Source organism: Brachyistius frenatus, unplaced genomic scaffold (genome assembly GCF_029030835.1).
Source record: "Brachyistius frenatus isolate BFR_SWC_R1_liver_20210118 unplaced genomic scaffold, ASM2903083v1 Contig_56, whole genome shotgun sequence".
In the NCBI taxonomy this organism is placed as follows: Eukaryota; Metazoa; Chordata; class Actinopteri; family Embiotocidae; genus Brachyistius; species Brachyistius frenatus.
Window position 1 is genome coordinate 138022 of NW_027210655.1, and position 27836 is coordinate 165857.

General features: G+C 41.7%; 2 protein-coding genes across 5 annotated transcripts in view; both read right to left on the bottom strand.

The window, feature by feature from the left end:
• The window catches only part of pacsin3 (protein kinase C and casein kinase substrate in neurons 3), a 32178-nt gene extending 26117 nt beyond the window's left edge, over positions 1 to 6061 (bottom strand). Inside the window, exons 1-2 of one of the 3 annotated variants that reach the window (XM_069705390.1) lie at positions 5582 to 6060; positions 2280 to 2352 (exon numbers count right to left, since the gene is read on the bottom strand). The gene's annotated coding sequence lies outside the window, so the exon portion shown is untranslated. Of the gene's footprint in view, positions 1 to 2279; positions 2353 to 5581 lie in introns of all 3 variants that reach the window. The other 2 variants (XM_069705393.1, XM_069705391.1) reach the window with 2 other exon arrangements.
• Positions 6062 to 8456: 2395 nt separating this feature from the next.
• Positions 8457 to 27836, bottom strand: part of samd4a (sterile alpha motif domain containing 4A) — a 46262-nt gene continuing 26882 nt past the window's right edge. Inside the window, exons 4-12 of one of the 2 annotated variants that reach the window (XM_069705435.1) lie at positions 27304 to 27407; positions 26180 to 26266; positions 24987 to 25248; positions 24793 to 24878; positions 24299 to 24417; positions 23599 to 23800; positions 20740 to 20866; positions 18703 to 18786; positions 8457 to 15907 (exon numbers count right to left, since the gene is read on the bottom strand). In XM_069705435.1, the coding sequence (XP_069561536.1) occupies positions 15879 to 15907; positions 18703 to 18786; positions 20740 to 20866; positions 23599 to 23800; positions 24299 to 24417; positions 24793 to 24878; positions 24987 to 25248; positions 26180 to 26266; positions 27304 to 27407 (1100 nt within the window). In that variant the 3' untranslated portion in view covers positions 8457 to 15878. Of the gene's footprint in view, positions 15908 to 18702; positions 18787 to 20739; positions 20867 to 23598; positions 23801 to 24298; positions 24418 to 24792; positions 24879 to 24986; positions 25249 to 26179; positions 26267 to 27297; positions 27408 to 27836 lie in introns of both variants that reach the window. The other variant, XM_069705434.1, reaches the window with a different exon arrangement.

Sequence of the window (27836 nt, forward strand, 5' to 3'; positions counted from 1 at the left end):
GAGACAGAAGGAGCTTCTGGTTGCTGGTTTATAGAGAAGTGGGTCAGGCTAGTGAGGAGGAGGAGGAAGAGGAGGAGGAGGAGCTGAGGGAGTGACGGGAGGGAGAGGCAGGTCCAGACCTCATAATCTCCCCTGAAAAAAAAAAAAAAAAAAAAAAAAAAAAAACCTCATGGCCATTAAGCTGATTAATGTAAACCAACAGTTTCCCTGCAGCCGGGCCGGGAGGAGCCGGGCCGGGGTCCCGTGTGGGTCCGCACAACAAAGCATGCGGATGCCCACACAAGAATAAGTCCGTAATAAGCTCGTCTGCATTCCAGCAAAAAAAATTTTTAAAAAAAAATTCTGTTTGAGGGCCGCGGAGGGAACATCTAAAAACAGAGAAAGAGAGAAAAGAGTCTTCTGCACTGCAGCTGCTGCCAACAGCTGGCTGAGTCTGAGGGATCCAGCTGTGTAGCAGAGAGCCGCTCAAATGACAGACTCACTGTTTAAGAAGACGGAAAATGATAACCGTGCTCCCGATGATTTCAAAATGATTGCTGGTGGCAGAAATAAACAACAGGACGGGAACTGCGGAGGCCTCCGTCACGCTGCGGCATATAAACAACTGTCTGTCGCTTTAAATAGCGGCAGAGGGGGAAGAAGAAAAAAATCCATCCAAATAATAATTAAAAAAAATTCATTCACACTGACAAACTGATTCTTTGGGTGATTTGTTGGACGAGTTTGTCGGCGAGTTGTTTTACGAGTCTTGTTTCCAACCGACCACGGTGTGTAATTGGGTTCATTGTAACTGAGCACGACTGCTGTGTTAAAACACACACACAAACACACACAGAGAAAAAACTGTAACAATGCCAAAAGGAAAAAACAAAAAAAGTCCCCCATCATCACGCAACTAAAGTCAACAGGCTGCAGACTAAAATTCAATTTGGCGAGCTGCTGTTGAAAAAGCAACCAACGTACGGACGAGCGGTGGAACCGCAGACTGGATTTAAAAGTGTTCGTAGCTTCCAGGTCTGAAAAAATAGGGCGATACGGGAAGCGCCTTAAACTGCAATACCACCGAGTGCCACTAGAGGTCGGCTCCAAAAAGCCCCCGGCTCCATAGACTCCCATTCAACTTCTCTCGTGAAATTCTAAGCCAATAAAAATTGTCCATCAGTTATCTCGGTGTTTTTAGCTAAAGTCGCTCCTTCTTGTTAGTTTTCTGGACGACCATCTGAAAATAATCCCGTTATTACTTACAAAACAAGCCTCAAAAAGATGTGTTTTTGGGGGTGCGTCTGCTCCTCATGTTTAGTGACATATATTCACATAACAGAGCTCCACCCAAACCAGCTGAATCAGCTTCTTTTATGCGAGTAATAACAAATTGATACTGAACGATAGACTGTATGTAAAACTGGACGTAACTTCCGGCTTTTTAGAGTCGATTGTTTTCGCCAAAAAAAGTCGTCAACAGAAACTGTGCTGAAAAAGTATTTCGACATAAAGTACAACACTCACTTTATTAACAAAAGTAATTCCATATTTAAGAGTTGGAAAGCCGCCGCAGAAGTGACGGGCATTGTGGGAAATGTGGTTTTATCATTGGGATTAGGAACACTGTGTGTTGAATTAGTTTTATACACACTTCAAGTTGTATGAGACTGCACTTTGTTTTTGTACAAACAGCATATGTTGAATTAATATTAAGTAAAGCATATGTAAAGCTCTTATTTTGACAGCAGATTTAGAGTTTATATTCTACAGGTTGTTTGTTCCGTCACTTTCATTTTTTTTGTAGTTCTTAAGGTTTACTAACAAACAACAAAAAAAGATATCTGAAATATTTCTATGTTGTGCAGCATGATTATTATCAGAGGCTTTATAAAAACGTTTTTTTACTGTCATATGCCCAGAATAAAAAGGCAATTAAACCATACAGTGGAATTCTTACTTTGCTGATCCTCGCTAACCTAAACAAAAAAAAAACCACAAAAAAATTATTCGAAGTTTCTCATAAAATCTAGAAGAAAAAAAAGAACGGAAAGAAAAAGAAATTCCACAATTTTTTCTTCCTTGACTTGCAGTTTTTTTTCTGATTTCAACAATTTTACCACCAAAATAAAAAAAATAAAAATCACTTAAAACTGCAAATTACAGCAGAAAATCAAACACAAAAATCCAACATTTTTGATCACAATCCCCCAAAAAAACTGAATGTTAGTCGCAAAACACAGAAATCAACTGTATGAATCCCAAATGTTGAATGTTACAGGAGCACAAGCAGAACTTACCTTATCAGAGACGAAAACAAAGACGGACAGACGTCCCCGCAGAAGACAGCCTTTTTTTTTTGTCTCCGCCGGCCTGAGAGACCAGAAGGAGACGGACGGACAGAGAGAGACGAAGAAGATCCGTCGAGGAGCAAAGAAGAGGAAACACAGAGAGGGTTTTTTTTTGTTAGTGAGCGGAGCGGCCGGGCGGTTAGATCGGATCGGCGTGAAGAGCTTGCCGGTTATATGGATCGGCCGCGGGGTGACACATTCTGGGCGTCCCGGTGAAATGTCACACGGGAGGCTCCGGAGAGAGAAGAGGAAGAGGTCAGAGGTCACGTCTCTGAAAACGACCCGCCGGGGCGTCACGACGGGAGGGTTCATAAAGACCTCAGCTGCGATCTAGTTTACTATTAAATGTTCACAAATAATCAAAGCTGCTTCTCATCCCTGAAGGTTTTCAACCTCGTTTACCTTTAAACACATTTAAGATTTTTTTTTTTTTAAATATTTAGTGAATGAAAATTGAAAAATTCAAATTAAAAAATGACACTATTTTTACATATTTCCATTTTTTTAAGAAAAAGCTACATATTTGTGCTTTTAATTCATTTATGTAAGTTAATTTCACTTTTCTTTGTTTTGATTTATCTTTTTTTTTTAGGCATTTAAATCTTCTAATGATGAATTTATTCCAGATCTAGTCTGTGTTTTCTTGTGATTACGTTTCAAGTGTCTGCAAGTTCATTTGAACTCAGTAGTTTAAAAAAGGGAAAACTGATAACTGGATGAAAGGGAACAAAAAATTAAAAATCAGCATCATGTATTAGATGTTTATATTATTTGCAAAAACTTTCCTTTAAATTGTTTTTTATAAGAAATCTTACGAAGCAAAATCAGCATCAACTCTGACATCAGTGTTTCTACAGAAACACATAAAATATGTCACATTCAATAGTGATAATAATAACTGCATGAATTTTTCTCAGAATTTATAAATATAGCAGCTTTGTATGACAATAACTTTTATGTAATATAATCAATTGATTGACATGAGCTCAACCACGATAAAAAAATAAAAAAACTTTTGACCATCTTCCTGCAGCACAACTTTTATTTTGTTATTAATTTTGTTATTTATTTAAAGAAATTTGTAACTTCTTTTGTATTTTTCGGCCTCGTTGTGAAGACAGTCTGTCAGTCATGCAACCAGGAAGTAACTCAGCCTTATTAAACAAACAAAATAGGTGATTGTTATTTATTTTTTATCTCAAATGCATGTCTTTTTAATTTCAGTAGTGACATTTTAGTTTCCGCAAACTTTGTTTTTTATAAGAGTCGTTATGACGCAATATAAAACAAAAAAACATCATGAACTTATTGTGAAAATAAACTTTGATCTCCGCCTGCTTCTTCGAGAGCCGGCGGCCGTTTCACTTCTGAACGACAAATGCTCGTCGAGCCTCGCCCTCCTCCCTCGGGACACAAACAAACAAAACAAAAAAAATCCGGCAGGAATCACGTCGGCGCTGCTGCACGACACCGAGGAGGTTAGTGAAGCCAAAACATGAAGCGGAAATCGCAGCGTCAAATAAACGCCGACTTTTTCTGGCTTAAAAAACAACAACCATATAAATAACTGAAGATGTCAATTAAACGCAACACTATGATTTATGTCCTGTATTTAAATATGTAGAGTTTTTAGAGTAGTATTATACAAATTGCTGTTTTTCTCATGTTTCAGGTTATTTTTCGGACTCCTTTAAAGTGGAAAATGTCCCTCCAGATCCTTAAAAAACTAATATATAGAAATAAATAATAAAAAGTAGTGTTGACAAACAGGTTATAACGCAATAAAACACTGACATAAAAAAAACATTTCTCCCTCTGGGAGCTCCATGTGGATAAAAATAAAACAGAAAGCAGCACGGAGGAATAATCCTCCCATCCTCGCATGAACCTGAACGCATCGTTTTTTAAAATTTATTTCAGGTATCACTTTCTGAAGTTATTTTTTTAAATTTAAAGACACAGGTACATGGACCAATCAGAGGAGCGCTGACAGACGGGGGCGGGACTTAATGTGGAGCGATGACGTATTTCATGTTTCCACGAATTTCCACTGGTTTGACCGGATCGTGAAGCTTTTTTACAAACTACAAACTGGATGAAACCTTCAACGACTAACAGCAGAAAAATAACCCTGCTAAGGTGATTATTGATTATTAGCTTTTAAAACTGATTTTAAAGCTAAACAGTCTCCTTTTCAAAAAATAAAAGTCATAAAAATCGAATTGATATAAAATCTACTCGTGATTTTATTCAACAACAATGACATTTTGTACGCGATGAAGAACGATGTCATTGTTGAACGGCCACAATCTCCGACGTATTTGGCCTTAAAAAAAAAAAAAAGCAGTATATTTGGCGGCGTCTGCTTGATTGACAGGCCTGTGGTGCAGTCAGGTTTATACTACATGTGGGCGGGGCATAGTGTCCTCGGGTTTCCAATCAGATCGAGTCACATCCCCCACTCGCTCCTCCCCCAGCTCGCCCAAATATGGCCACTTCTGGCTGCGAACGAGCAAAGATGGCGACGGCCAAAACGGCGAACTCGAGGCTTCACAAACGTGAACTTCACGGTTGGTTGCCGTCTGGAAACAGCATATTGCGCTAGCTTTAATAATCACAGATGTTACAGTGAAGCATCTTCTCCAAGATGAAAACAAAACAAAACTGTGTGGGCTTAATACACGAGACAAAGATTAACGTCATATTTCCACCAAAACATCGGATATTCTTTTCCGACTCGCGTTCTTTAAGATTTGCACCACATTTGGGTGGAAAGCTCCACCCAATCGTGACGATTTACAAGTGTCTGAAATCTAGATTTACCGTCGAGCGTCGGTTACACGAGAGTCGTGAAGGACGGGGACCTGGTTAGGTTTGGTTTGGGTGTTTTTCTGCCCCCTGCTGGTCAAAAATCACTTAATGCAGCTTTAAAATTGGGACGTTAATGAGGTTTGGTTCACTGTTAAAAAAAAAAGGTAGTTTTAGAATATTTTGATAATAAATGACTTTTTTTTTAAAAAAAAACCGTTGTTCTTTAACCTAATCGTGTCGAGAGGTTTATCTTTAAAGCCGGAAAATTATAAAAAAAAAAAAAAAAGTACTGACAAAAAAAAAAATACTGTGTGAAACGCACGCGGGAATATTTCCAGGTTGAATAAAATCAGCTGATACGTCAGTTTTCGCATCATCAAGAGTTAGAAGTCGTCCCGGTGTCAACATGTGCCGGCAGACAAACAGGTGAGGTCGCTTACCTGTTCCGCTCCGACCTGGAGGAACAAACCAAAACCAAGCAAGACCCTCGCGGGAGCTGCTGCCGCCGCCTTCTTTTCTCCTTCTTTTCTCCTTCTCCTTCTTCTCCTCCTTCTCCCTTCAGGCCCGCAGACCGATACTTCGTCTCCAAACACCGCAGTTTGTCCTTTTTACGCCTCCGCGAACTGCGACATCTTGTAAGTTTTTACTCCGCAGCGACCCGTCGGCCCCCCTCAGCCATCCGCGCGGTGGCACAGACCCGCCGCTCGTGCAGCTCAAATTCAGAGGCTTTTAAAAAAAAAAAAAATTTAAATAAAAATTGTTTTTGTATTTATATTTTCCTGCTCTGTTCGGTTGGAAAAGTAGAAAATAAAACCAGATGTAGAGTTCCTCGGAGCTGTTTCTGCTCGAAGGCGACGCGTCTTCCTCCCTCCGGTGCCGACTGGCGTCTCCGTGTAATCAGATGCTGCTTCAACCGCAATATCCATTCATCCTATTACAGACGTTAACCCTTCACCGGCTTTATGGTGCCTTCACGGACCGTGGGGGTGGGGGAGGGGGGGGGGGGGGTGGAAACGCGAAACAGACAGTCAAAAGGTTATGTGATGAGTCAGCTGATCACGCACGCGCGCACACGCACGAAATACAATGAGTTAATCATGTTAAATTAATCAGGCCGACAACAACAACAGTAAAATAAACAAACACAAATTTATTTTACAAGCAAGTTCTTAAATAAACGGAATCATTAGCTCATACAGTAAAATTAGTATTCGTATTATGACTTGCATTGAAGTTAAATTCCCTTAACATGCAGCCTATAATAAATTACTTTGTAAAATGTTAAAATTAAATAAAATGCTCTTTTACTTCAAAACCAAACTTAGCAGAGTGAAAATGATTAATGTTTGATTTAAAAAAAAAAAGGAATAAAATGTGTTTTTATTATAATTTAAAAAAACGTTCCCAGTCAATACACCGCAGTACAACAAAAATGTGATTGACAGAAAACAGGACGAATAAAACATCTATAAATTCATCGATTTTATAACTGAGTATAATTGTATTTTACAAGCCAATTTGTTGTAGATTTATACAACAAAATAGTTTGTAAATTTTTAAACAAACAAAGAATCTTTATAATCTCCTTTTACCTCCAAATAGTTAAAATTATCAAAAAGAAAATACAAGTTTGAGTTCTCGAAGTGTGCCTGAAGGCAGCATTAACCCAGTTATAAAAATGGAGGATGATAATGTAGAAAATGATCAGCCTGGAAATTACTTTTATTAGTTTCCTTTTTTTTTTGTAACATATTTCATCTGGTCTTGTTATACATTAAAGTTTTTTTTAAAAGACTTTAAAGAACAATTAGAATTGATGAGAAATAATCTGTATTCTTTACAAACAGCGCCCCCCTCAGGACAAAAGCAGAATTACAAAAACACACATTTGGTTCAGTGAAGCAGCAGCAAGCTCTTATCTGAAGTAAGGTCAAGGGTCAAATCACGTTTTTATTACAAAGAAGTCTTATTTCAATTCTACACTTAGCCAAGTAATGAAACCATAATGCATAAATTAAATATTCAAATAAATCAATAAGATTCACTTAAAAGTTAAATAGAATATCAAAATAAACAACTATCAATAAAATTTCAGCGAAATAAAAAAATAAAAACTATGATAAAAGATATACCAAGAAATAAAACCAGGTAAAAATGTGTAAATAGAAAATTTAATAAATACATAAAATTATTATTCAATTCGATTAAAGGCCAGAATAAAAAAGCAAAATTTTGTCTTAAAAATATCAACACTTTGTGAAACTTCACATCACCTGGAGGAAAGATAAAATATTAGAGTGACTTGTGTGAAATTCAGATTTTATTTTAATTCAAGAAAAAAAAGACTTGATTAAAAATGAATAAATAAAAAAGTCATTTTTTTTCCTGCCGAACTCTTTGAAACAATCTGAAAGCAGCGATCGGAGATTTTTCAGCTCTCTGATGTTTGTTGGAAATATATATATAGATTTATATAGATATAGATATATATATATATATATATATAGATAATAACATGATGCTGACAGACTGTCCCACCTTCCAAAGAGCAGGAAGAAGATCTCCTTCCGGCTGAGCTGAAAAAAAAACTGGGTCGCGTGATGGTTTTGGATTTTGGGCTTCAATCTGTCGCTCTGAAAAAACTAAATCTTTCATGGCCGCCCTGTTAATCCCTGATTGTGACGACCGGAGATCAAAAACAAAGAGCCAATCACAATACAGATGTTCTTCACAACGTGATGCTCTGATGGCCGTTAAAACAACCATCTCATCATCGTCTCCTACTTTTGCATCTGCAGACTGATTAGGATCAATAAATGAAACATGTTGGTATTGATCCAGAATATCTGATATTATTGTTGCTTTAGCAAACTGGAGCTAAAAAAAACAAAAAGAAAATATCCTATAAAAGTTTATGTTTAGTTTATAAGATTAAAACGTTAAAGTCTAAACTAAAAATGTATTACAATTAAATACATTATGGCATGAAATAAAATAAAGACATTCTAAGTTCCCCAATTTAGCATTTTTAATAAAGTGTACAGATTTAATAAGTGGTTTTTTTTAACACTATGATGTCATTGTAAGCTGCTGTATGAACAGATAATAAAGGATAATATCGTAAATTATTGTTGAAATAGGGGACTTAAAAGTAAAAGTAAATATTTTTCTTAAATTTAATAATCTCTTTAAATTATCTGCCAATTTATTGCTTCCTACGTGAATTTTCAACGATTCATTTACGCAATTATTGACGTAACTTCGCTTCTTCTGGTGTGAAATTATGACGTCAAAGTAAAAAAAAAAAAAAAAAAATTCCCAACATGCACTTCTTCTCCCATCTTAACTCAGGAACAACATTTTAGTTATAAAAGAAAAAGTAGATTAAAAACTTTCAGGGACTTTTTCTTTTTTCTCCCTTATTTTAAACCGTCGAGACCGAATCACAGACTCAGACACACTCGGGAGAAGTTACGCCTTTTTGTTTTTGTTTTTGTTCTTTATGTATAACGGGGCATGCCAAGTCACAGCATTCTGGTACGTCGCGGCAAAAATACAGCGAGACACATCGAGGAAAAAAAACAAAAACACTTTCGCACGCACGCAAAACATCCACGCGGCCATTCAGTCATTCTTCTTTTCTTTTTTTTTTATACAGACCAGAATTAAAACTTCATATCAGCATTAAGAAGGTACCTACAGAGGGCAGGAAGAGGGGCAGACGGGCGAGGTCACGCTCACGCTGCGTCACGTTGACGTACGTCATAATCTGGCATAAAGATGAAGACGTGACTTTAATCTGGTTGAGAGATTCTAGATTTGCCTCCGTAATGAATTTGAGGAGGACGGCAGGTGAAACTTTTCTTGTTGGATTTCGGTGACAGTTGAGGAGCTGGTTTTTGGTCTCCTAATTTAAAACCAGTGTGTCAGACTCCATCACACCGACTGGATTTTATTCTATGGAATAGAATTTATTACATTAAATAACTGCATCAAATGAACAGAGACACAGTTTTATTGATGAGGTGACCTCGTTGTTGTGACTGAATATAAAACAGCCTGTCCACGATCACGATCGATCCTCTTTATGAAGTCGGTATGGGCTCCAAAATCTACTGCAGCGTGTTAATCCGAGGCAATTTTAATATTACACCATGTAGCCAAAAGGTGGCGCTGCAAACATTTGAACGCTCGTGAGTTTGTCGGACCCGATGCGCTTCTTGTTGTTTGTTTCAAATGTTTTGTCTTTTCTTTAAAAGTGAACAGAAATTCTTTGGTTGTTGGTCAGAAAAAAAGAAGAAAGAAGCAAATCATGAGCTCTGGGAAACTGTGATGGATTGTTTTGTTGCCATTTTCTGACCTCTTAAAGGCCAAAAATGAATCGGTCGATCAAGAAAAGAATCTGTTCTTCTGTTCTGCATTCTTAAAAGTTTTGATAAATTGTAAAATAAAAAAATAAAAAGAATCAGCGCTTGTTTCTGATTGGTCCAGACAAGGACTGAACTATCAGTGTGGGGACAACCAATGATCCTTTATTTGTTTTTGGACACAGTTCTGTGGATAAAGACACAAAACCAGCATGTATATGATATAAAACTGGCTGATTAATTAATTACCCCCCACCCCCCTCCCTCCCCCCCTGTACTCTATCTGCATTTTAAAAAGCATGGATCATACATGACAGGTATTGTAGTGTTGGAGCGTCTGCAGCGTGAACGTGACCCCGACCGCTGTTTTCATCCGGCAACATTACAGTTTTTAAAGTCCATATAAAAACCATTTGGGGTAAAATGTCTCGAGTACAAAAAAAAACAACAAGAAACAAACAAAGAACAAAAAAAAAAAGGCACTGCCATTTGTTATTCTAAATATGACTTTCCCAGCCTTGTGCATGCAGTTTTTAAAATATAAATTACACTTTCCCCCCACCCCTCCGAATTCTTTTTCCTTTTTTTTAATTTTTTCTGCATTTTCTAGATTTTTTGTCCTTTTTTGTGGGTTTTTTTTATTATTAAACATACAATATTCTTTTGTCAAATATATACGTAAGCCTGCAGTCAATACAGGACATCGGCTCTTTGATAAAATAAAACTACATGAAGTAAAAGGAGCACAGTCAAGCGGTAACACTTTGTTACAGAATGGATGCTGCTGAATTGACAAAAACAAAAACAAAAAAAAACAAGCAACAACAACAACAACAAAAAGTCTTGGCATCCCATATTGACATAAACTGACTAAACTGCAGAATCTATGACAAAAAAAATAAAAGATACAAAACAGCATATATGTCTCGACTTAAAAAGTACATTACATGTTTTTGTTTTTGGAATATCAAGGCGTTATCGAACTGTTAATACTGCCGTGTGCGCAGCGTTAGAAACCCTCCTGGACGCACGCACAGCTGATATGCATTTAGAGAAGAAAAAAAAAAATTGAAATCAAAAGAGCGTTTGGTTTTTGACGAGATGCGCGACGACTCGGACGTCGGCGTCGTCGCGAGCAGAAACCGGAGGCCGTTTTTTGCGCTCTAAATACAAAATCGTGTAACTTTTACTGTAACGTCACCGACAAGAACCACACGAACTTATTTAAATGCCGTCAGTGTTTTTATACAAACCCCCGTTTCCAAAAATGTTGGGACGCTGCGTAACAATGTGACCAGAATGCGATGATTTTGCAGGTCGCGTAAGGAGAGGCTGGTCCCTCTCCTTTTTAGCCTGAAAACACGGCGTCCCTGATTTCCATAAGGAGTTTTTAAATCAGACCACAGGACAGTTTTTCAGAAGGCAGTCGTGTTTCTGGATCGTGTTCATTAATGGTTTCTTCTTTGCGTGGCCGAGTTTTAATCCGATCTAACCTCAGATAAAGAGTTTTGGAAGTGTTTCTGAGCCCGTGCGGTGATTTCCACAACAGAATCGTCTGTTTTTAATGCGGTGCCACCGGTGGGCCCGACGATCACGGCCATCCAGTATCGGTATTCAGCCTTGTCCCCTTGCAATAATTTTTTTTAGTACCGTAGACGATGAAATCCCAAAATTCTTTGCACTTTTACGTTGAGGAACCTTCCTTTTAGATTGCTGCACTATTTGCGCGATCACATTTTTACACAGCGTCCCAACTACTTCGGAAACAGGATTGTAAAATGCAGTACAAAGAAGAATTTTTATATAAACTGAAATAAATCTCCTGAAATTTTCATCAACACCTTTGTAACTTAAAAAAAATTAAATAAAATGTCACAGCGGCATGAAAGTATATAAAAATACTAGTTTCAATAATCCCTTTGATGACATAACTGACTGCGAGTTAAATAACTTTTCTTAATAGAAACAAACCCCATGAAAAGACAAATACATGATATTGTGCGCGTATTAAATCCTCGTATATCATATTCCGTTGGCATAAATTGCCTTTTAAAGCCACGTGACGGTTCATTTTCGGAACTTCCCAGACTGCTTCAGCCGTTCCGACGTTTTGCCTTTACCCATTTCGTCATATATATATATATGTATATATATATCCAAATTACTGATGACTATTTATCAATAATAATATTGTGTAAACATTTTCTGACAGCTCCAATATCACTGCAAAATCGATTTTGAGGTATTTGGACAAAAGTATTGTACTTTTTTTTCCTTCCGCATCGTCCGCACATTGTTGGATCTGGTCTTTTGTGGGATTTATTTACGATAAGAAGAAATATAGAATAGCGGCAGTCTTAATCCTTTAAAGCAACATACGCAGAAACCTGTTAACCTCTCCCAAACAGGACCAGAGAGTTCGGCGGTAATCAACCCACAGCACCAAGTTCAGACTCCAGATCTCAAATCCTTAATCTTAATCTAAAGTCCAGAAGGGACCTGTCTACTTCCTGTCCTCCCACAGACAACAACAACATCAACAACAACAACATCGCCGTTTTTGCTCTCTGACGACACATTGTGTGAATTTTGGACATGAATCCATGAATCTGTGACGGACCGGCTTCTTGCTCTCAGCTTTAAAAAAAAAAAAAAAAAAAAAAAAGAAGAAGAGAAATCTCAAAGTGACACCGACAGATTACAAAAACGCGGTTATAGTTCAACGACAGCAACAAAAACAAGTTAAAAACAACAAAAAAACAAAAAACAGTCAGTCAACAATAACTATGTTAATATTTGAGATGTACGTATGGTCACCAGCCATAACATTGTTAATACATACGGTACTTTAAATAATAATACACCTAAAACGATCGGCATCACCTCAGCAAACATTATGAAAAAGAAACCAAAAGAATAAATAAGTGTTTTTTTCTACTTTTAAGTCCTTGAATCATTTGGCAGTGACACCGAACGAGCGTGAACACGATGAGATCCTGACGGCGATTCAGAAAAATAATTTTTTTAAAAAGAGAAAAAAGACGTCAAAGGTGTAACGTCGGGTTTCCCCGTTCACGCTTTGGTGGAAATCTTCGTTCTGTACACACATTATCTGCGATGTTGTGTGTGTTCGCAGTCACGAGCCACCATCAGAATCAGCCAATCAGGATGGCCGTTCGGTTCTCCAGACGACAGCCTCATCAAAACCGGAATAAACGACCACAACAGGATTTATGCATGTTTTTTTGTCTTTATAAAATGGGTCATTGAACGCATCACCGCAGCTTATTTTTCAAGAGTTCTGTAGTGTTTTTCTGTTTTCTTAAACCTGTGAAGAGGTTTTAGACGTTAAACGAGGTGGTCGAGATCTGAAGCTTCACCCCAGCAAAATTCACGCCTTTTGTTCAGACTATGATCGTTTGGAAATTCATTTTATAGGTGCAGATCTTAAAAAGAAAAAGAAAAAAAGAAAACAAAAAGCCTCGATCGAAGCTGTAGCAACATGTTCGTTGATTAAATGAATCGATTCCTTCATTCGGTCATTTTTCAAACTAAAGTGCCAAACGTCTGCTTGTTCTGGCTCTCTGAAGGCGAAGCAGCTTTTTAGTTTCTACTTTCTCCACCTGTGGAACGAACTTCCTGAAAACCTGCTCGAAGAGTCCGCTCACTTCAATCAGGGGTTGAAACAAGACACCTTTTCAAACTCAAACTATTTATTTGCTTGCATCTGATTTTATCGTCTTTTAAATGCAACTTCTAATGTTTTGTAAATGTCCTTTAACGCCTCGTAAAGCCCTTTTGAATTTCCTTGTGTCTGAATGGTGCAATATAGTATAAACTGGACTTCATTTTTCAGACCATTTAGACCAAACAAACAAACTGAAGACGTCATATTGAGCTACTTTTAGATACTAAAATAGAGAATAGAGGAAAAAAAAAAAAGGGACAGACTTGGTGTCTACATTTACTTTTCTGTGATGAATTGATTTTCTAAGAGAAGCGTCGACACCAACGAGTTCATTAATTGACGGTAAAACGAATGTTTTTATCTGGAGGGTTGGACGTTAAAACATGCACAAACTCCGGTATGGTCCTTTAAAGTGTGCGTCTGGCTGACGTGAGATCGGAGAGTATTTTCAAACTCTTAACGTCCACCTTCAGACGAAACAGAAATCATTTTTGACGAGAGGCGTTCAGGAGCGCTTCGTCTCCGCTGTTTGTTCTACCGCTCGAGAGCGAGCGTCACTCTCGTCGCTTCAATCTGCTCCGTTTGACTCCGTCGCCGCTCGAACCTCGAAAACTTTTTTTTTTTTTTTTTTTTAGTGTATCACATTATCATATCAAGTGCAGGATACGAAGGAAGTTCGTAGAAAACTAAACAATAACGATCGCTGTAACCCTCGACGACGACGGCTCAGCACAGAGGTGTGAGGGTGTGGGGGAGGCGGAGGGGGGGTAGGGGGATTAGTTTCAATATAAACCTACTCTTAGAAAGTCCAGACACAAAACATCTGAGGATAAATATTAAGACACAGAACAACCATGAGAGTCAGGATTTTCAAAATAAAATAAAATATAAATTCCATGCTGTGTCTTCAGACGCCGTGACGGCGTTCGGCCAGCAGGTGGAGGTAAAGCACTAATGAGACAATCTCTGGGAAAAGCTACCCTTCATGGATTGAGTGTGTGTGTGTGTGTGTGTGTGTGTGTGTGTGTGTGTGTGTGTGTGTGTGTGTGTGTGTGTGTGTGTGTGTGTGTGTGTGTGTGTGTGTGTTTTCTCTCCGATGTCGCAATCTCTCCGAGCAACCCCGGTCTAAAAGTGGAAAACCACCTCTTTGCGTGCGCTGCCATCTCGTCCCACGCCACATTTCACGATTCCTCCCTAGAAAGTTAAATCAGCTGATAACATGCAGCGTCAGCATCTCACCCTGCTTTATATATATATATAAAAAAATAATAATAATAACTGGAACATGCAGACAGATCCCACCTGCTGTGATAATCTCCCGTTTATATATGTTTTATATATAAAACAACCCTGCCTTTTCAATGCATGGAGAGTTCGTACAGTACGTTGCTGAACTTCCTCCTCGGACTCACAAACAGATGTGACATCGTGTCTCCCTCCGTCGTCTTCGGCCAATCAAAGGTCCCGCCTCTGACGTCTCCCTCCTTTCTGAACTTCCCTTTTTCCCAGCATCCCTTCGCACCTCGAGTCTTCCTCCTCCTAACTTTCTGCGTCTTTCTTCACCTTCGTCTCTTATCCATCTCCTCTACCTCTCTCTCTCGCTCCCTCTCTCGTCTTCCTCGCTCTCCCTTCGAGCCAACGCGACCTCGTCGTTGGCGGCAAAAAAAAAAAAAAATACAAAATAAAGAATGAGCACGTTAGTTGTAAACTAGTGTGATTGCTACTTGTTTTTTTTTAGGTTTTTTTTTGGAGGTGGGGTTGGGGAGGGGGGGAGAGGGGCGCGCGTAAAGCTCGTAGACGGCCGAGGCTTCACGAGAGCATTTAACCAAGTCATACCTGAAATTCATACACGTTTTCTGTACCCTCTGAAAGTAGCATCGTTATGTAAACAATAAATACATACAATACAAATAAATGGTTTTTGTTTTTTTTGTGGTTTTTTTTGTTTTGCCACCCAATAGTGAACAAGAGGGGCCCAGCCCGACGCTTCTGGACGCTCAGTCCTCTCTGAGAGCGGGTCCAGGAAATCCCCCCCAAGTCTTCCGTTCTGTGTCCTCGTCGGCGCCGCTCGTCTCGTCTCGTTTCGTGGGTCTGAGGTACTGTTATGGATTTTTGAAAGGTGCCTACGAGCTGCGGTCGACGGGACCAGACGGTGTCGTCGTGGGGACGAGACGGTGTCATCGTGGGGACCAGACGGTGCCGTGGGGACCAGACGGTGTCGTGGGGACGAGACGGTGTCGTGGGGAAGGGAACGCCTCGCTGAGCCCCCCCCCCCATAATTCCACAGGTCGCCGTCTCCCTTTCTGGACTGCAGTCCCGCTTCTGGCCTTCCCCCCTGAGGGGGCGCTGTTCACACACTGTCCAGGTCTTGTTCGGTGCTTTTCTCTTGCCTCACCCAGACGCAAGTGACCCGTGGGCGGGCTGGCGGAGCAGGAAGTGTTTTTTTGTGTGTGTGTGTTTCCCCCCCCCCCCGGACGGCAGTAGCTTGCGTTCGCCTCTCGGGTCGGTCGGCTCTCTTGTGTTTCTTGGATCCCGCCCCCCCCTCCCCCGGTTCCTTTGGTTGAGCTCTACCGTCGGCTACGTGGGTGAGGGGACGGGAGGGCTGGTGACCTCGAGGCGACTTGTCGTGAGAGATCCTCGTGAACCCGCGCCGGCACCGCTGCTCTCACTCAGGTCCTCATTTCATATCGTCGATGTGCGGTCGGCACCGTCTGAGGAGAGAAGAGACGGCGTCCACAGTTAGTGGGGTTCCCAGTGCATGCTGGGACTTCAACTTTCCTTTAAATATAAACAAGCTGGTATAAAAATTTAAAAAAAAAAAAGCATTTCTGCAACTTATTTGTACAACTGTGAGCCAAATGCATATCAGATTTACCCGGTGCTGATTAGGGGTGTGCCATAACATTGTTCACGAAAATACTGGAATAATAAACAATTTTCCATAAAAATATCAGACAAATTTAAGCCCCAGTTCTCGTTAATTTGACTTCTTATACGTATTAAAAGTATCCCTAAACGTGTCCCTTCACGATGCTCGTCGTGTTTGTAACTATGAATTATTAAACTTCGCCTCATTCGAAGTGCAACTCGTGATCTGACTTCAGCGAGGGGGAGGGAGGGTGGGGGGCCCGCGGGGCCCCTCGGTGTCGTGGTGAGAGAACAACACATCTGTCAAAACACCGATGGAGCCGCTCGGAGAACAAACAAACCGTCCGACAGCTGCTGGCTAAGGCGTGGCCGAGCAGGGAAACGCCTAAAAAAAAAATCCAGACACCGAAAGAGCCGGTTAGTTTTCCACCGCAAAGCAACCTGTGAAAACGTTGTGTTTTGGGTCGTTTCCCGTCGCTGGGAGTGGATGTTTGTGTGTGAAAAAAAGGCAAAAATAACTGATTAAGAGGGAAGGGTTTTTTTTGGGGGGGGTATAGGGGGGTTGAATACGGCTCCTTCGTCCTGCTCTCCACCTAAAAACACACTCTCATAAAGCAACACTTGTCCGGTGAAGCACTGAGGCCCACTGTCTCCACATCAGCTCAGTTTTGGGATGAAGGCAGTTGAGTTTAAATGAGACTCAAATTCACCGCACATGGGAATATTCGATCAGAACCGAAGTCACCGACCGACCGACCGACCGACCCCGACGAGACCACGTCAGTTTAACGACGGCACATTTAAGAGCTCGTTTTATGTGCTGGAGAATTTTTTTCTTATCACAAGTCATTTTTTTGGACAGTTTGTCATCCGACAACAGAACAACGCTTGTATCTCCTCCAGTCGACGGTCCCGTATCAATCAGCATAGCCGCAACCGCACAGGCCTGTCAATCAAACAGACACGCCCACACAAAACAGGTCTTCTTGAATCTTATTTTCTAATGAATGAGGAATTATTTTCAGATGGACCTCCAGAAAACTAATAAGAAGGAGCGACTTCAGCTAACGACACCGAGAGAACTGATGGAGAGAATTTATTGACTTTGATTTTCATGAGAGAAGTTGAATGGGAGTCTATGGAGCCGGAAGCTTTTTGGAGCCGACCTCTAGTGGCACTCGGTGGTATTGCAGTTTAAGGGCACTTCAGCATCGGCCTAATTTTTTCAGACCCGGAAGCTGCGAACACTTTTATATACAGTCTATGTTTGAGACCAATTGAATTGAAAAACAACAAAAAAAAGACTTTTAAATTGTAAAGTCTCTTTCATAATGTCACAATAAACCCGACAAAAAGCTGTTCAGACTCTCCATGTACGAGATAACACGGCTGAGCAACTCGGTCCCGTTTTAAATATGATGTATTCCTCCAACTGAAGTTGAACAGCAGGTCACCATGATGTAAACTATATTTGCTAAAACCAACTTCTCTCCTCACGCTCTTCACATTTTATTTCCCACTTAGAGCTGATTTTCGCCTCCAACCGTTGCCAGAGTCAGATTTTAAAAACTTGGGAGAGTTTTGGACCTGCTTGGCGAGATGGGACCAATAAAATCAAACACAAAAAAAAAACCACAAAAAAAACTCATTAGGGCTCCAACAAGTCTGAAGGTATCGATGGGTCGAAGTCTCCAGACTCTTAAAAGTGTTGGAAACGAGCCGGTCAGCTTTTAAAATCAAGCGTGAAGATCAACCAAAGTGACCCGAGCCAAAACGTGACTCACTGACCGTCCGACGTTTGGAACAATTCTGAGTTTTTTCTTTTGGCTTTAAACATTACGAGGAAACTGAAGCAAGAACACAACGCTCCTGTTTACGTGTTCAAATACAACACCAAACTGGGAATCGCAAAGATCTTATTCATGAAAAACAAACCAAAAAAAACAATAAAAATAAGTGTAACAACTCGACAGGTTTCTGGATGCTGCAGTCTTTATCAACAACAACTCAAAGCGGTAAAGTGATAAAAATCTTACGAGCTCGATATTCGATTGCGACAACACATTAACGCTTTTTTTTCATTTTATGACATTTTCAAACACATCAAAGTGGCTAAATAAACATCGAACTGAATAAATCATAAAAGTCTGTCGAGACAAGCCGGTCACGCCGAAGGCTTAAACTGGTTTCCCGGTCGCCAAAGCAACCACAGAGCACTCGCAGACACCGACTGTTGCTGTGAACGGAGCCTAAAGAAACGCTGACGCGTCAAATCTCTGGACACAACGAGCATCAAAACTCAAAACTTTTCATTGAACCGATGTCATGTTGGTTTTTGTCTTAAAATGTAGAAAATGACACAAAATAAAGTACGTTTTATTCCTCGTTGTATTTTTGGGGGATTTTTGTTCCCCGTGTTATTTCACTTTATATTTATGTTAGTTTATATATATATATTTTTTTTAAATCACAATAATTTGGGAAGTTCTGATCTCAAGAGTTAAAAATTTGTTTTTGTTTATCGTTCTTGGCCTCCAAGGAAATCAAACAGACAAACAAACAGTTTAATTTTTTTTTTTTTTTTTTTTTTAAATCAAACAGTCTCAGCCGATATTTCATTGACAGTGTGAAGACGTACCTCCCAAGGCGTGCTCCGTCATACTCAGACACAGAGACTCGAGGCGATTGTTGATGTCCGGCTCCGTCGCCGGTAACTGAAGATCTGCTCGGCGACACAGAAAACACAAATGCAAATTCATATCAGCTGTAAATCAATCAGAGGGAGATGCCTTGATAATCAGATGATACCAACAATGACTGCACTGCTGCATCAGGGGCATGACATCACTGTGTGTGTGTGTGTGTGTGTGTGTGTGTGTGTGTGTGTGTGTGTGTGTGTGTGTGTGTGTGTGTGTGTGTGTGTGTGTGTGTGTGTGTGTGTGTGTGTGTGTGTGTGTGTATTCAGTGAGCTGAGACTATAAAAGGGAACAAACATTATATTCTATATTTCCTGTAATTTCAGGATAACATGGACATTTTTCTTCATAGTCTTTTGCTTGAGACTGCAGAGTAATAAGCAGCAAGATAATTACTAATAATAATTAACCATAATCTGGTATTTATCCTAATATGAATCTACAGAATAGTTCAATAACATGATCGGTCATACGGGAGAGCCCAACGCAAGGAGGAAATATGTGCGTGTACGTATGAAACCGGGTAGCGGAAGAAAAAAAAAAGGTTAGTTGTTTAAGTGACGAGTCGACAAAGACTTTTTTCAATCCTATTTTCAAGCCGAACAAATTGATGGTTTCCAGTTTTCTAACGTGAGAATTTGCAGCTTTATTTATAAAATGAATAAAAACAGAATCTTTTTTTGCTTTTATTTTGTTACAACCGTCGTCTTTGAGGCCTCCTGACAGGTCCTTTACTCCCACTATTATTGATATTGTGTAGATTAAATGAAAAATTTAAAAAAAAATAACTGGCGGATAAATAAAGCCGTGTTGAAAATAATCTTAAATTGCAGTCTTCACGTCGCGAAGCCCGACGAATCACAACAGAAGTGCGAATCCTCGTGAGCCACTTCAGAGTTTTAGACATCGGTGGATCAGAATCAAACTCGATGACTCTAAATCGCCCCTCGTGTTCAGGTTTTAAAACTCAGGTGCTCAGTTTGGCCTTTGGCTCCTTCGGCCTCCGCTGTGAGCAGGGTGGAGACTGTTTTGTAGAGGCTCCAGTGTGTGTGTGTGTGTGTGTGTGTGTGTGTGTGTGTGTGTGTGTGTGTGTGTGTGTGTGTGTGTGTGTGTGTGTGTGTGTGTGTGTGTGTGTGTGTGAAGGTGGGTGTGTGTGTGTGTATTTGGGCCACAGTGCAGCCTAGCAACCTCCCTTTCGAGCCACTCGGTCCTCAGCGCAGACCGGGCTGTGAAAATCCCCTCGTGGCCGGAGAGACGAGCTGAGTTAGGCCACACTGGGCTATTTATAGGCTCCAAATCCCACCGTCAACACCCCCCCCCACACACACACACACACACACACACACACACACACACACACACACACACACACACACACACACACACACACACACACACACACACACACGTTCCTTCATACTCTCATTTTCTCTGTTGTGTCTCCCTTATTAAGGCTCACCATCCATCCTTCGCGGAGAGGAGACGGGACGGGGTTGGGGGGGGCGGGGGGGTGGGGAACAAGGAGGGAGGAAAGAAGGGAGAGGGATGGGAACACGAAGAAAGAAAGTGCCAGAGCGAAAGAGGGGGAGGGGGGTGGCAAGGAGTCCTGTCCTCACTGCACAAAGAGCCTCATTGTGAGCCTCCACTGACTCTTTCCTCCCTCCCTCCCTCCTCCTTTCCTCCTCTCTCCTGCTTTTTTTTTTTTTTAAAGAGGATATTTCAGGAAGTCCCGTTCTGGTCCTGTAGCTGTCAGCTGGTTCTGTGGGTCCGGTCAGAAGAGGCTACTGCAGGTCACTCTGCCTGGTACCAATGGTTCCTGTGACCCTATGGTGGTCTATGTGGTCTATGTGGGCTCTGGGAGTGTGTGTGTGTGTGTGTGTGTGTGTGTGTGTGTGTGTGTGTGTGTGTGTGTGTGTGTGTGTGTGTGTGTGTGTGTGTGTGTGTGTGTGTGTGTGTGTGTGTGTGTGTGTGTGTCTTACCGGCTTGTTGGAACATGAGCATGTTTTGCGGCGTGGTGTGAACCGGCAGGGAGCGGGTCCTCTGAACGGAGCTGTGGGTCCGACTGGGCATGCTGTTGCTTCCTCCGGGGTTGGCGAACCACGGGCCCTGAGGAGGACATCGTTGCACCGGCGTTAAGTTAACTTCTGAAAGACGTTGGACGCCTCGGCGTGATTATAGCGTCACTCATTGTCTAAAAGGCAGAAATCACAACCCGTCACCGACGTGTCGTTATTGTTACGTTCGTAGACTGTACGTAAAAGTGTTCGGAGCTTCCGGCGCCGAAAAACGAGGCCGATGCCGAAGCCCCTGAAGCTGCAATACCACCGAGTGCCACTAGAGTTCGGCTCCAAAAAAGCCTCCATTGACTCCCATTCAACTTATCTTATGAAATTCTCAGTCAATACAATTTTTCCACAAGTTTTCGGCACCTCATTCGCTAAATTCACTCTTCCAGATTAGTGTTAGAAAAATAACCTTCAAAAAGCTGTTTATTTATTTTTAATTTATTTTTATTTTTTGGGGGGGGGGGTCTGTTTGATTGACAGGCCTGTGGTGCAGTCAGGTTTCGGCCATCGGTGGGCGGGACCTTGTATCTTGTAAAGTTCCAATCAGACAGAGTCAGAGTCCCCTGCTAGCTCCTCCCCCCAGCTCGCCCAAATATGGTCACTTCCTGGTCTGAAACTTCGAAACTAGCAAAGAAGGCCCTGGACAAAATCCAAACTGAGGCTTCATAACAGCCTTTGGCAAACCAACAGGTGATGTCACTGTGGTCGTTGCTTGCTGGTATTACATTTCATTACATTTGTAGTTTTTGCATTCTCTATCCAGGACAAGAAATAACAATTTTTTTAGCAACTAGACCAAATTTAAAACAGAACAATCTGATTGGAGAACACCTGTCAGGGCAACGTTATCATGGTAATGAAAAGTGTTAGAAAACCTTGTTTTTGAAACTGTTAAAAAAATGATTTACCATTTCCATTTTGTCTGAACTGAAGACCAATTTTGTATTCCAAATAGAAACCATATATTATTTCATAGTAAAAGAATATTTACTGGATTTAAGCACAATGGTGACATTTAAAAAGACAAAAGCCTTTTTTTCTCAATAAAACTTGATGCACAAATTTCAAAGCTCACAGATCCTGACTCAGTCATAACATCACAAATGTTCCTCCCCTGATCCCACACTGATGAAAATAAATAAATAAATCAAATAAAAACGTGTATGAAATGCCCCCCCCCCTCCCCCACCCAAGATCCTGTCTGGATGTCTGGCCCTCACCTAATGACAGTCTCAGACACTCACCACATGAATTCCTCTATGTAACCTGCCCATTATACCCCCCCACAGCCCCAACACATGCCCCTCCCCTCCTATCACCCCCCCCTCCCCCCGGCCCTCCAGTGCCTAGGGCCAGGGGAAAAACAGGAAATGCCTGTAAGCTGTTCTCACTGCCTCTGACCAGCTTTCTCTCTCTCTCTCTCTCTGCTGCTCATATATATACACTCATAGAAACTTTCTCTCATTGCCCCTCCCCCTCCTCCTCCCACACCACAGCTACCTCTCCCAAACTATGACTCACATACCCCCCCCCCCCACCCCACCCTCTGTCTCTCAGCATTTCCACACTACACTGGAAGAAGGCTGAGTGTGACAAGGAGGAACTGAGGTATTTCCTCCCATTGTAAAGGGATGAGGGGGAGGGGGGGAAGGGGGAGGGAAAGGTTTCCAATGAAACCCAAAGTGTGCCAGTACAGGGGCCTGAAACAGCTCTGTGGCTCCACTCGGTTTTTTTGTTTTGTTTTTTTTAAAATGTTTGCAGCTGACGCAGAGCTTCTGGTATGTGGGGTGACCTGCAGACGAGTTCCATCACACACACACACACACACACACACACACACACACACACACACACACACACACACACACACACACACACACACACACACACACACACTCCTCACTTTTTTGTCTTTGTCATGGAATACTTTTTTTTTTTTTTAAAGCCTATTTCAGGCAGAATCCGTTCTGCAGGAGGAATTCTGCTGCCCAGTTGTTGTTGTTTTTTTTGGGTAAAACATCCTGGATTGCGTTATTAACACATTTTTCAAAATGTCAAAAAACACACTAAACAACAAACTGAAACGAAGGAGTGTCTAAATCCAGTCTGTTGGTGATGTGTGTTGGAAAACCAAACAATAAACAGTTGATAATGAATTAATTTATCACAAACAAACACAGAAATGTCCTGTTGTTTTTGTTTTCTTTCTATTTTGGGCTGCAGTCAGACAGATTTTAAGCAGTAAACTATTTTTTGAACACTTTAAACTCAGCGTGTAATCATATAATGATAATCAATAAACACTGAAATGAATAAAAAAACAACTCTCTGGAAACTGAAGAGCTGAAGGTACGCCAACCTTTTTTTTTTCTCTCTTTGAGAGCTACTTTGACAAAATAAAAGTGTCCGAGAGCTCCTTATGTTTAATAACATATATTTACATAGCTGAGCTCCACCCAAACCAGCTGAATCAGCTTCTTTTATGTGAGCAGTAACAAATTGATACTCAACCACAGACTGTAAATAAAAGTAACTTCCGGCTTCGAAAAATGAGGCCAACTGGAAGTGTAATCATAAAATAAGCTTCAAAAAGCCGTGTTTTTCGGTGGGCGTGTCTGTTTGATTGACAGGCCTGTCAGGTTACGGCTATCAGTGGGCGGGATCAGTCAGATCCCCCGCTTTTAACTTGAAAAAGCGCATACAGCTAAACTGCAGTGTAACTAAACTGCTCCCCGTTTACTGTCCCCCGTCCCTCGACCGGTGTGGACTCACATGTCTCCCCTGCTTGGGACCCGTGGGTGTGCTGCTGGAGCTGCGAGGCGTCGGTCCCAGCAGCCCGCTGCTGCCCAGCAGGCCCAGCCTGGCACCCGGCAAGCTCCTGGAGGGCATCTGGAACTGGTGGAGGCTCCTCCTGGCCGACACGCTGCCCCCGACACAGCTAGCGGTGGGGAGGGAGTTGGACTGGCCAAAGCGGCTGCAGCGAGGATGAGACGACAATATTAAGATACAGGAAAGCACTGCTGGGGGGCGGGGGCGGGGGGGGGGGGGGGGGGCACTCCTGTAAATGAGTGTTGGGATGTTCAAAAATAAGGCTCAATCCTCATTGTAACACAAAATCTTTCCTTCAGTTGAATGAAGCTGCGGTGCAGAGGAGGAGAAAGATAACAGCTTTGAACGTATTTTAATTCGTTGTAACAAACAAAAAACGTGTTTTAATGTTAGATGATTGAAACATTTTAATTCACATGTAACTTACTTTCTAACTGATGATAAATTTAATCACTTCAAAACGACGAGTTTGAACAACGAAACAGTTTTGTCTGAAAACGAATCTCTAATTAGTTTTTTCTCTACATTTATAAGCACACATATAAAAAAGGAAATATTAACTTGAATCAGTGTTTGTGACACTTGCTAGAATTTAACGTTTTCACTGCGTCTGTGTAAAATAAATCCCCTCGTGTGTTCGTACCTCCTCTGCGGTCGGTACCCCGCTATGTCAAGGAGGGTTTTCCTCGGAATGGACCGGAACAGCCTCTGGACCTGTTGTTTCCATGACAACAGCCTCTTCTTCTGCGTCTCGGTGAAGGACTGAGGACAGGGAGTACGAGTCAGGAATGAAATGAAGCACGACAGCCGAGGAGCTCGGTTTTACAACGAATGAATGCAACATGGATAATGTGTTGGGTATTAACATTAATTGTGTATTTGACCTTAAAGCTCTTTTAAAATTCTGCTCTTTAACTGATTAAAGTTCAATATGTGCCGTTCGCTTTCTCACACTCCTTCCTTCGTTGGGTACATTTATATTAAAATACAGTCGAGGAAGAGATGAAAAGAGGAGTGATTAAATTTCTATTCACACTTATAACATTAAAGAATATCAGTTTGATTAATGTTGGTCGGACATGCAGCTTATTGGAAATGTTAAATGTCAGAGCTGAACATCAAAGGCGGAGAGGGTACCTCGTGGATAAGGCACTTGTCGATGAGTTGTAGGTAGGAGCTGATGTTGTCCTCGTCCGACCTCGACACCAGAAGCTGGGTACAAACTGAGCATGAGGGAGAGAAAAACATCAGAAGGAAATAAAACCTCTCCGTATCCATGACAACAAACCACCTCCCCCCCCCCCCCACCAAGCCCGGCGCTCGCAGCTCACCTTTGCCCATGACTCGAGTGAACTGACTGGGCAGATCCCCCTCGGCGATGACGCCGGCGCCAGACTCCGCCTCCCCTCCGCCTCCGCTCCTCCCCCCGGTCAGGTGGGAGCCCGGTGCGGCGCTCTTGTTGCCCTCGGCGCTCAGCAGGGGGCGGTGCAGCGAGGCCTCCTCGCCGCCGCCAACGAAAGCCTTGATGGGAGACATGATCATCTGGTGGAGCTCCTGCAGCGGGGCGCGGAGGTTACTGCCCTCCAACACGTCCTGGTGGGAGGCAACGAGAGCAGGAAGTGGAGTGAGAGGACGAGCGGGTGGAACGGATGATGACGTTTTGATGAGCGACGGATGAATAGTGACATTAAAAATGTCAAGTAAAAAAAAAAAACTCCCTTTTTAAAACTCCCTGATGTTCCCCGACCCGTTGGGGGTGGGGGGAAACGCCCGTGTTTACTTTTCACCTACAAGCTCAACATTAACGGGAGAAAGAGAAGCAGAGAATAAAGGTAAATACGTACACATCTAGCTTTTCCTTCCCTCCCCTCAACAGAGCGACGCCGTACGCGAGTCTGCGCGGACCCGAAATACCGAGCGACAGGTGTCTCGTTTCCGCGAGTCCCACAAATGCAGCGGCAACACATTTTAAAACGCAGCGTCGGTGAAAAGGTTACGCCTGAATTTAGCCGGCCCAAGAAGTCCCTGCTGCGGTTCGACCTTGAGCGTCATTGTCTTGCTTCGGGGGTGGGGGGTGGGGGAGGGGGAGGGGGGAGGGGCTGAATAGAAGCGGTGGAGGGTGTGTGTGTGTGTGTGTGGAGGGGGGGGGGGGGTAAATACGGAGCCAAAAACTCTCCTTCCTGGATTAGGTGTTCCCTTAGCTGCCACCTCAGATACATAACACCGAGTGAGAATGGCCACTCACACACACACACACACGCACACACACACACACGCACACACACACACACACACACACACGCACACGCACACGCACACACAGTCCTGTGGTGTCAACTAATGTCACAAAGCTCGATCGCTAATAACAACAATGACAAAAAAACAAAAGCAAAACAAATTTGAAAAAAAAAAAGAAACAAGCTTTTTGAGCACATTTCTTGCAGGTGTGAGGAAGAGGAGGAAGAGGATGAGGAGGATGAACAGGATGAATAGGAGGAAGAGGATGCGGTTTGCCGTCTCTGACCTTTTCCAGGCTGCGGAGGAGGTTCTGCCTCTCTTTGAGCTTCTGAATGCTGATGACGATCTTGTGTCTCGCTCCTTTGGTGACTTTCTGTCGGAGGAAACACAGTTTGACGTCAAGCAAAGGCAAAAAAATATATAAATATATATATATAGCTGCCTGAAAAGAACGATGACCCGACTTTGAGATGTGCGTGAGGACGATTACGGGGCGTTCGTTTCAAACGGAGCGAAGCCGGCCGTCTCTCAACTTTGGGAAAATGTGACAGCGGCTACAATCAAAGCGAAGCGAGTCGACAAATAAATCGTCTGCTCGTCTTTTATTTGGGATGAAACTGATTCTGAAGAAATTCCTTTTAGTTTACTGGAAGTGGAACTTCTCCCGACGCTGACGGTCCAGACATCGGCGGTACATCGAATCCACGTGTCCCGTTGTTGCGTTCGGGTCGGGACGGAGACAGAAAGAGTTGAGCAGCACCCGGAGGAAGCGGACGGCTTCCCCCGGTGAGCTGCGGTCATTTCAGCGGAGTCATCAGTTTCAGAATAAACTCCTCGACTGTTGTTTGGCGACGTTGAAACATTTATTTGTATTTATAGAACTCTATTATTTATAGAACCGAAGTATCGCGCCGCATACGACTGTCACTTTCTGAATTTGCTGTACGAGTATTCAATTATTATGTTCAAATGTGAAAACTCAACACTTCCTGCATCTGTGTCAAATTAAAAGCCATCGGCAGACAGAGTGCCTCCATTTTACATCAAGGCTCTTATTGTGAAACATTCGCAGGAAGCTGTGGCGACTGAAATCAGATAATAACAACTTTAGAGGAGTAACGGAGAGAAACGTTTGAAAATAACAGGATCATATTGTTGATTTTTTATAAAAAATTTTAAGCGTTTGGGAAGATACATCCTTGAGCATTGTATGTAAACGTGTTGCCATGGAAACTGGGATTGTTGATGAATTTAGAATTGTTGATAAAAAGAAAGCTGTATTGTGACAACTTTGTGACAAGTTCTTACTTAAAATTTGTTTTAATATAAAATATATATGTGTGTATATATATATATATATATATAAAACTACACTGGTCTACGTGTGCATGTTGATGTGTGAACCTGTGCCTCAAGTAGCTCCTCCGTCAGCGACATCATCTCGTCGTAGGTCATCGTGGAGAAGAGAGCGGCGTACTTGTGGAGGCGGAGACTCTTGAGCCAGGCGGGAACGTCTGCGGACACACACACACACACACACACACACACACACACACACACACACACACACACACACACACACACACACACACACACACACACACACACACACACACTTTCAGATTTAAGTCTTAAAATTATCACTACTGCAGTCAATAGAAAATATACACAGAACAATACATAAGAAATAAAAGTGAATACATTTGAACAGAAAACCCAGGAAGGATATCTGCAAAGGAATCAAATGTTGTAAAATACATCTTTAGATTTGATCTTTAACATCGTCGGTCCCTCGATGTAAACTTTCATATTCTAATGGACAAAACAACAACATCAAATGACATCACTCTGAAAGTATTTAATTTTGATGAGCATATCATATATTTTCTTTGACTAAGGAGTTGGAAAAAAAATGATGTATGTCCATTTGTTTTTACATGTTT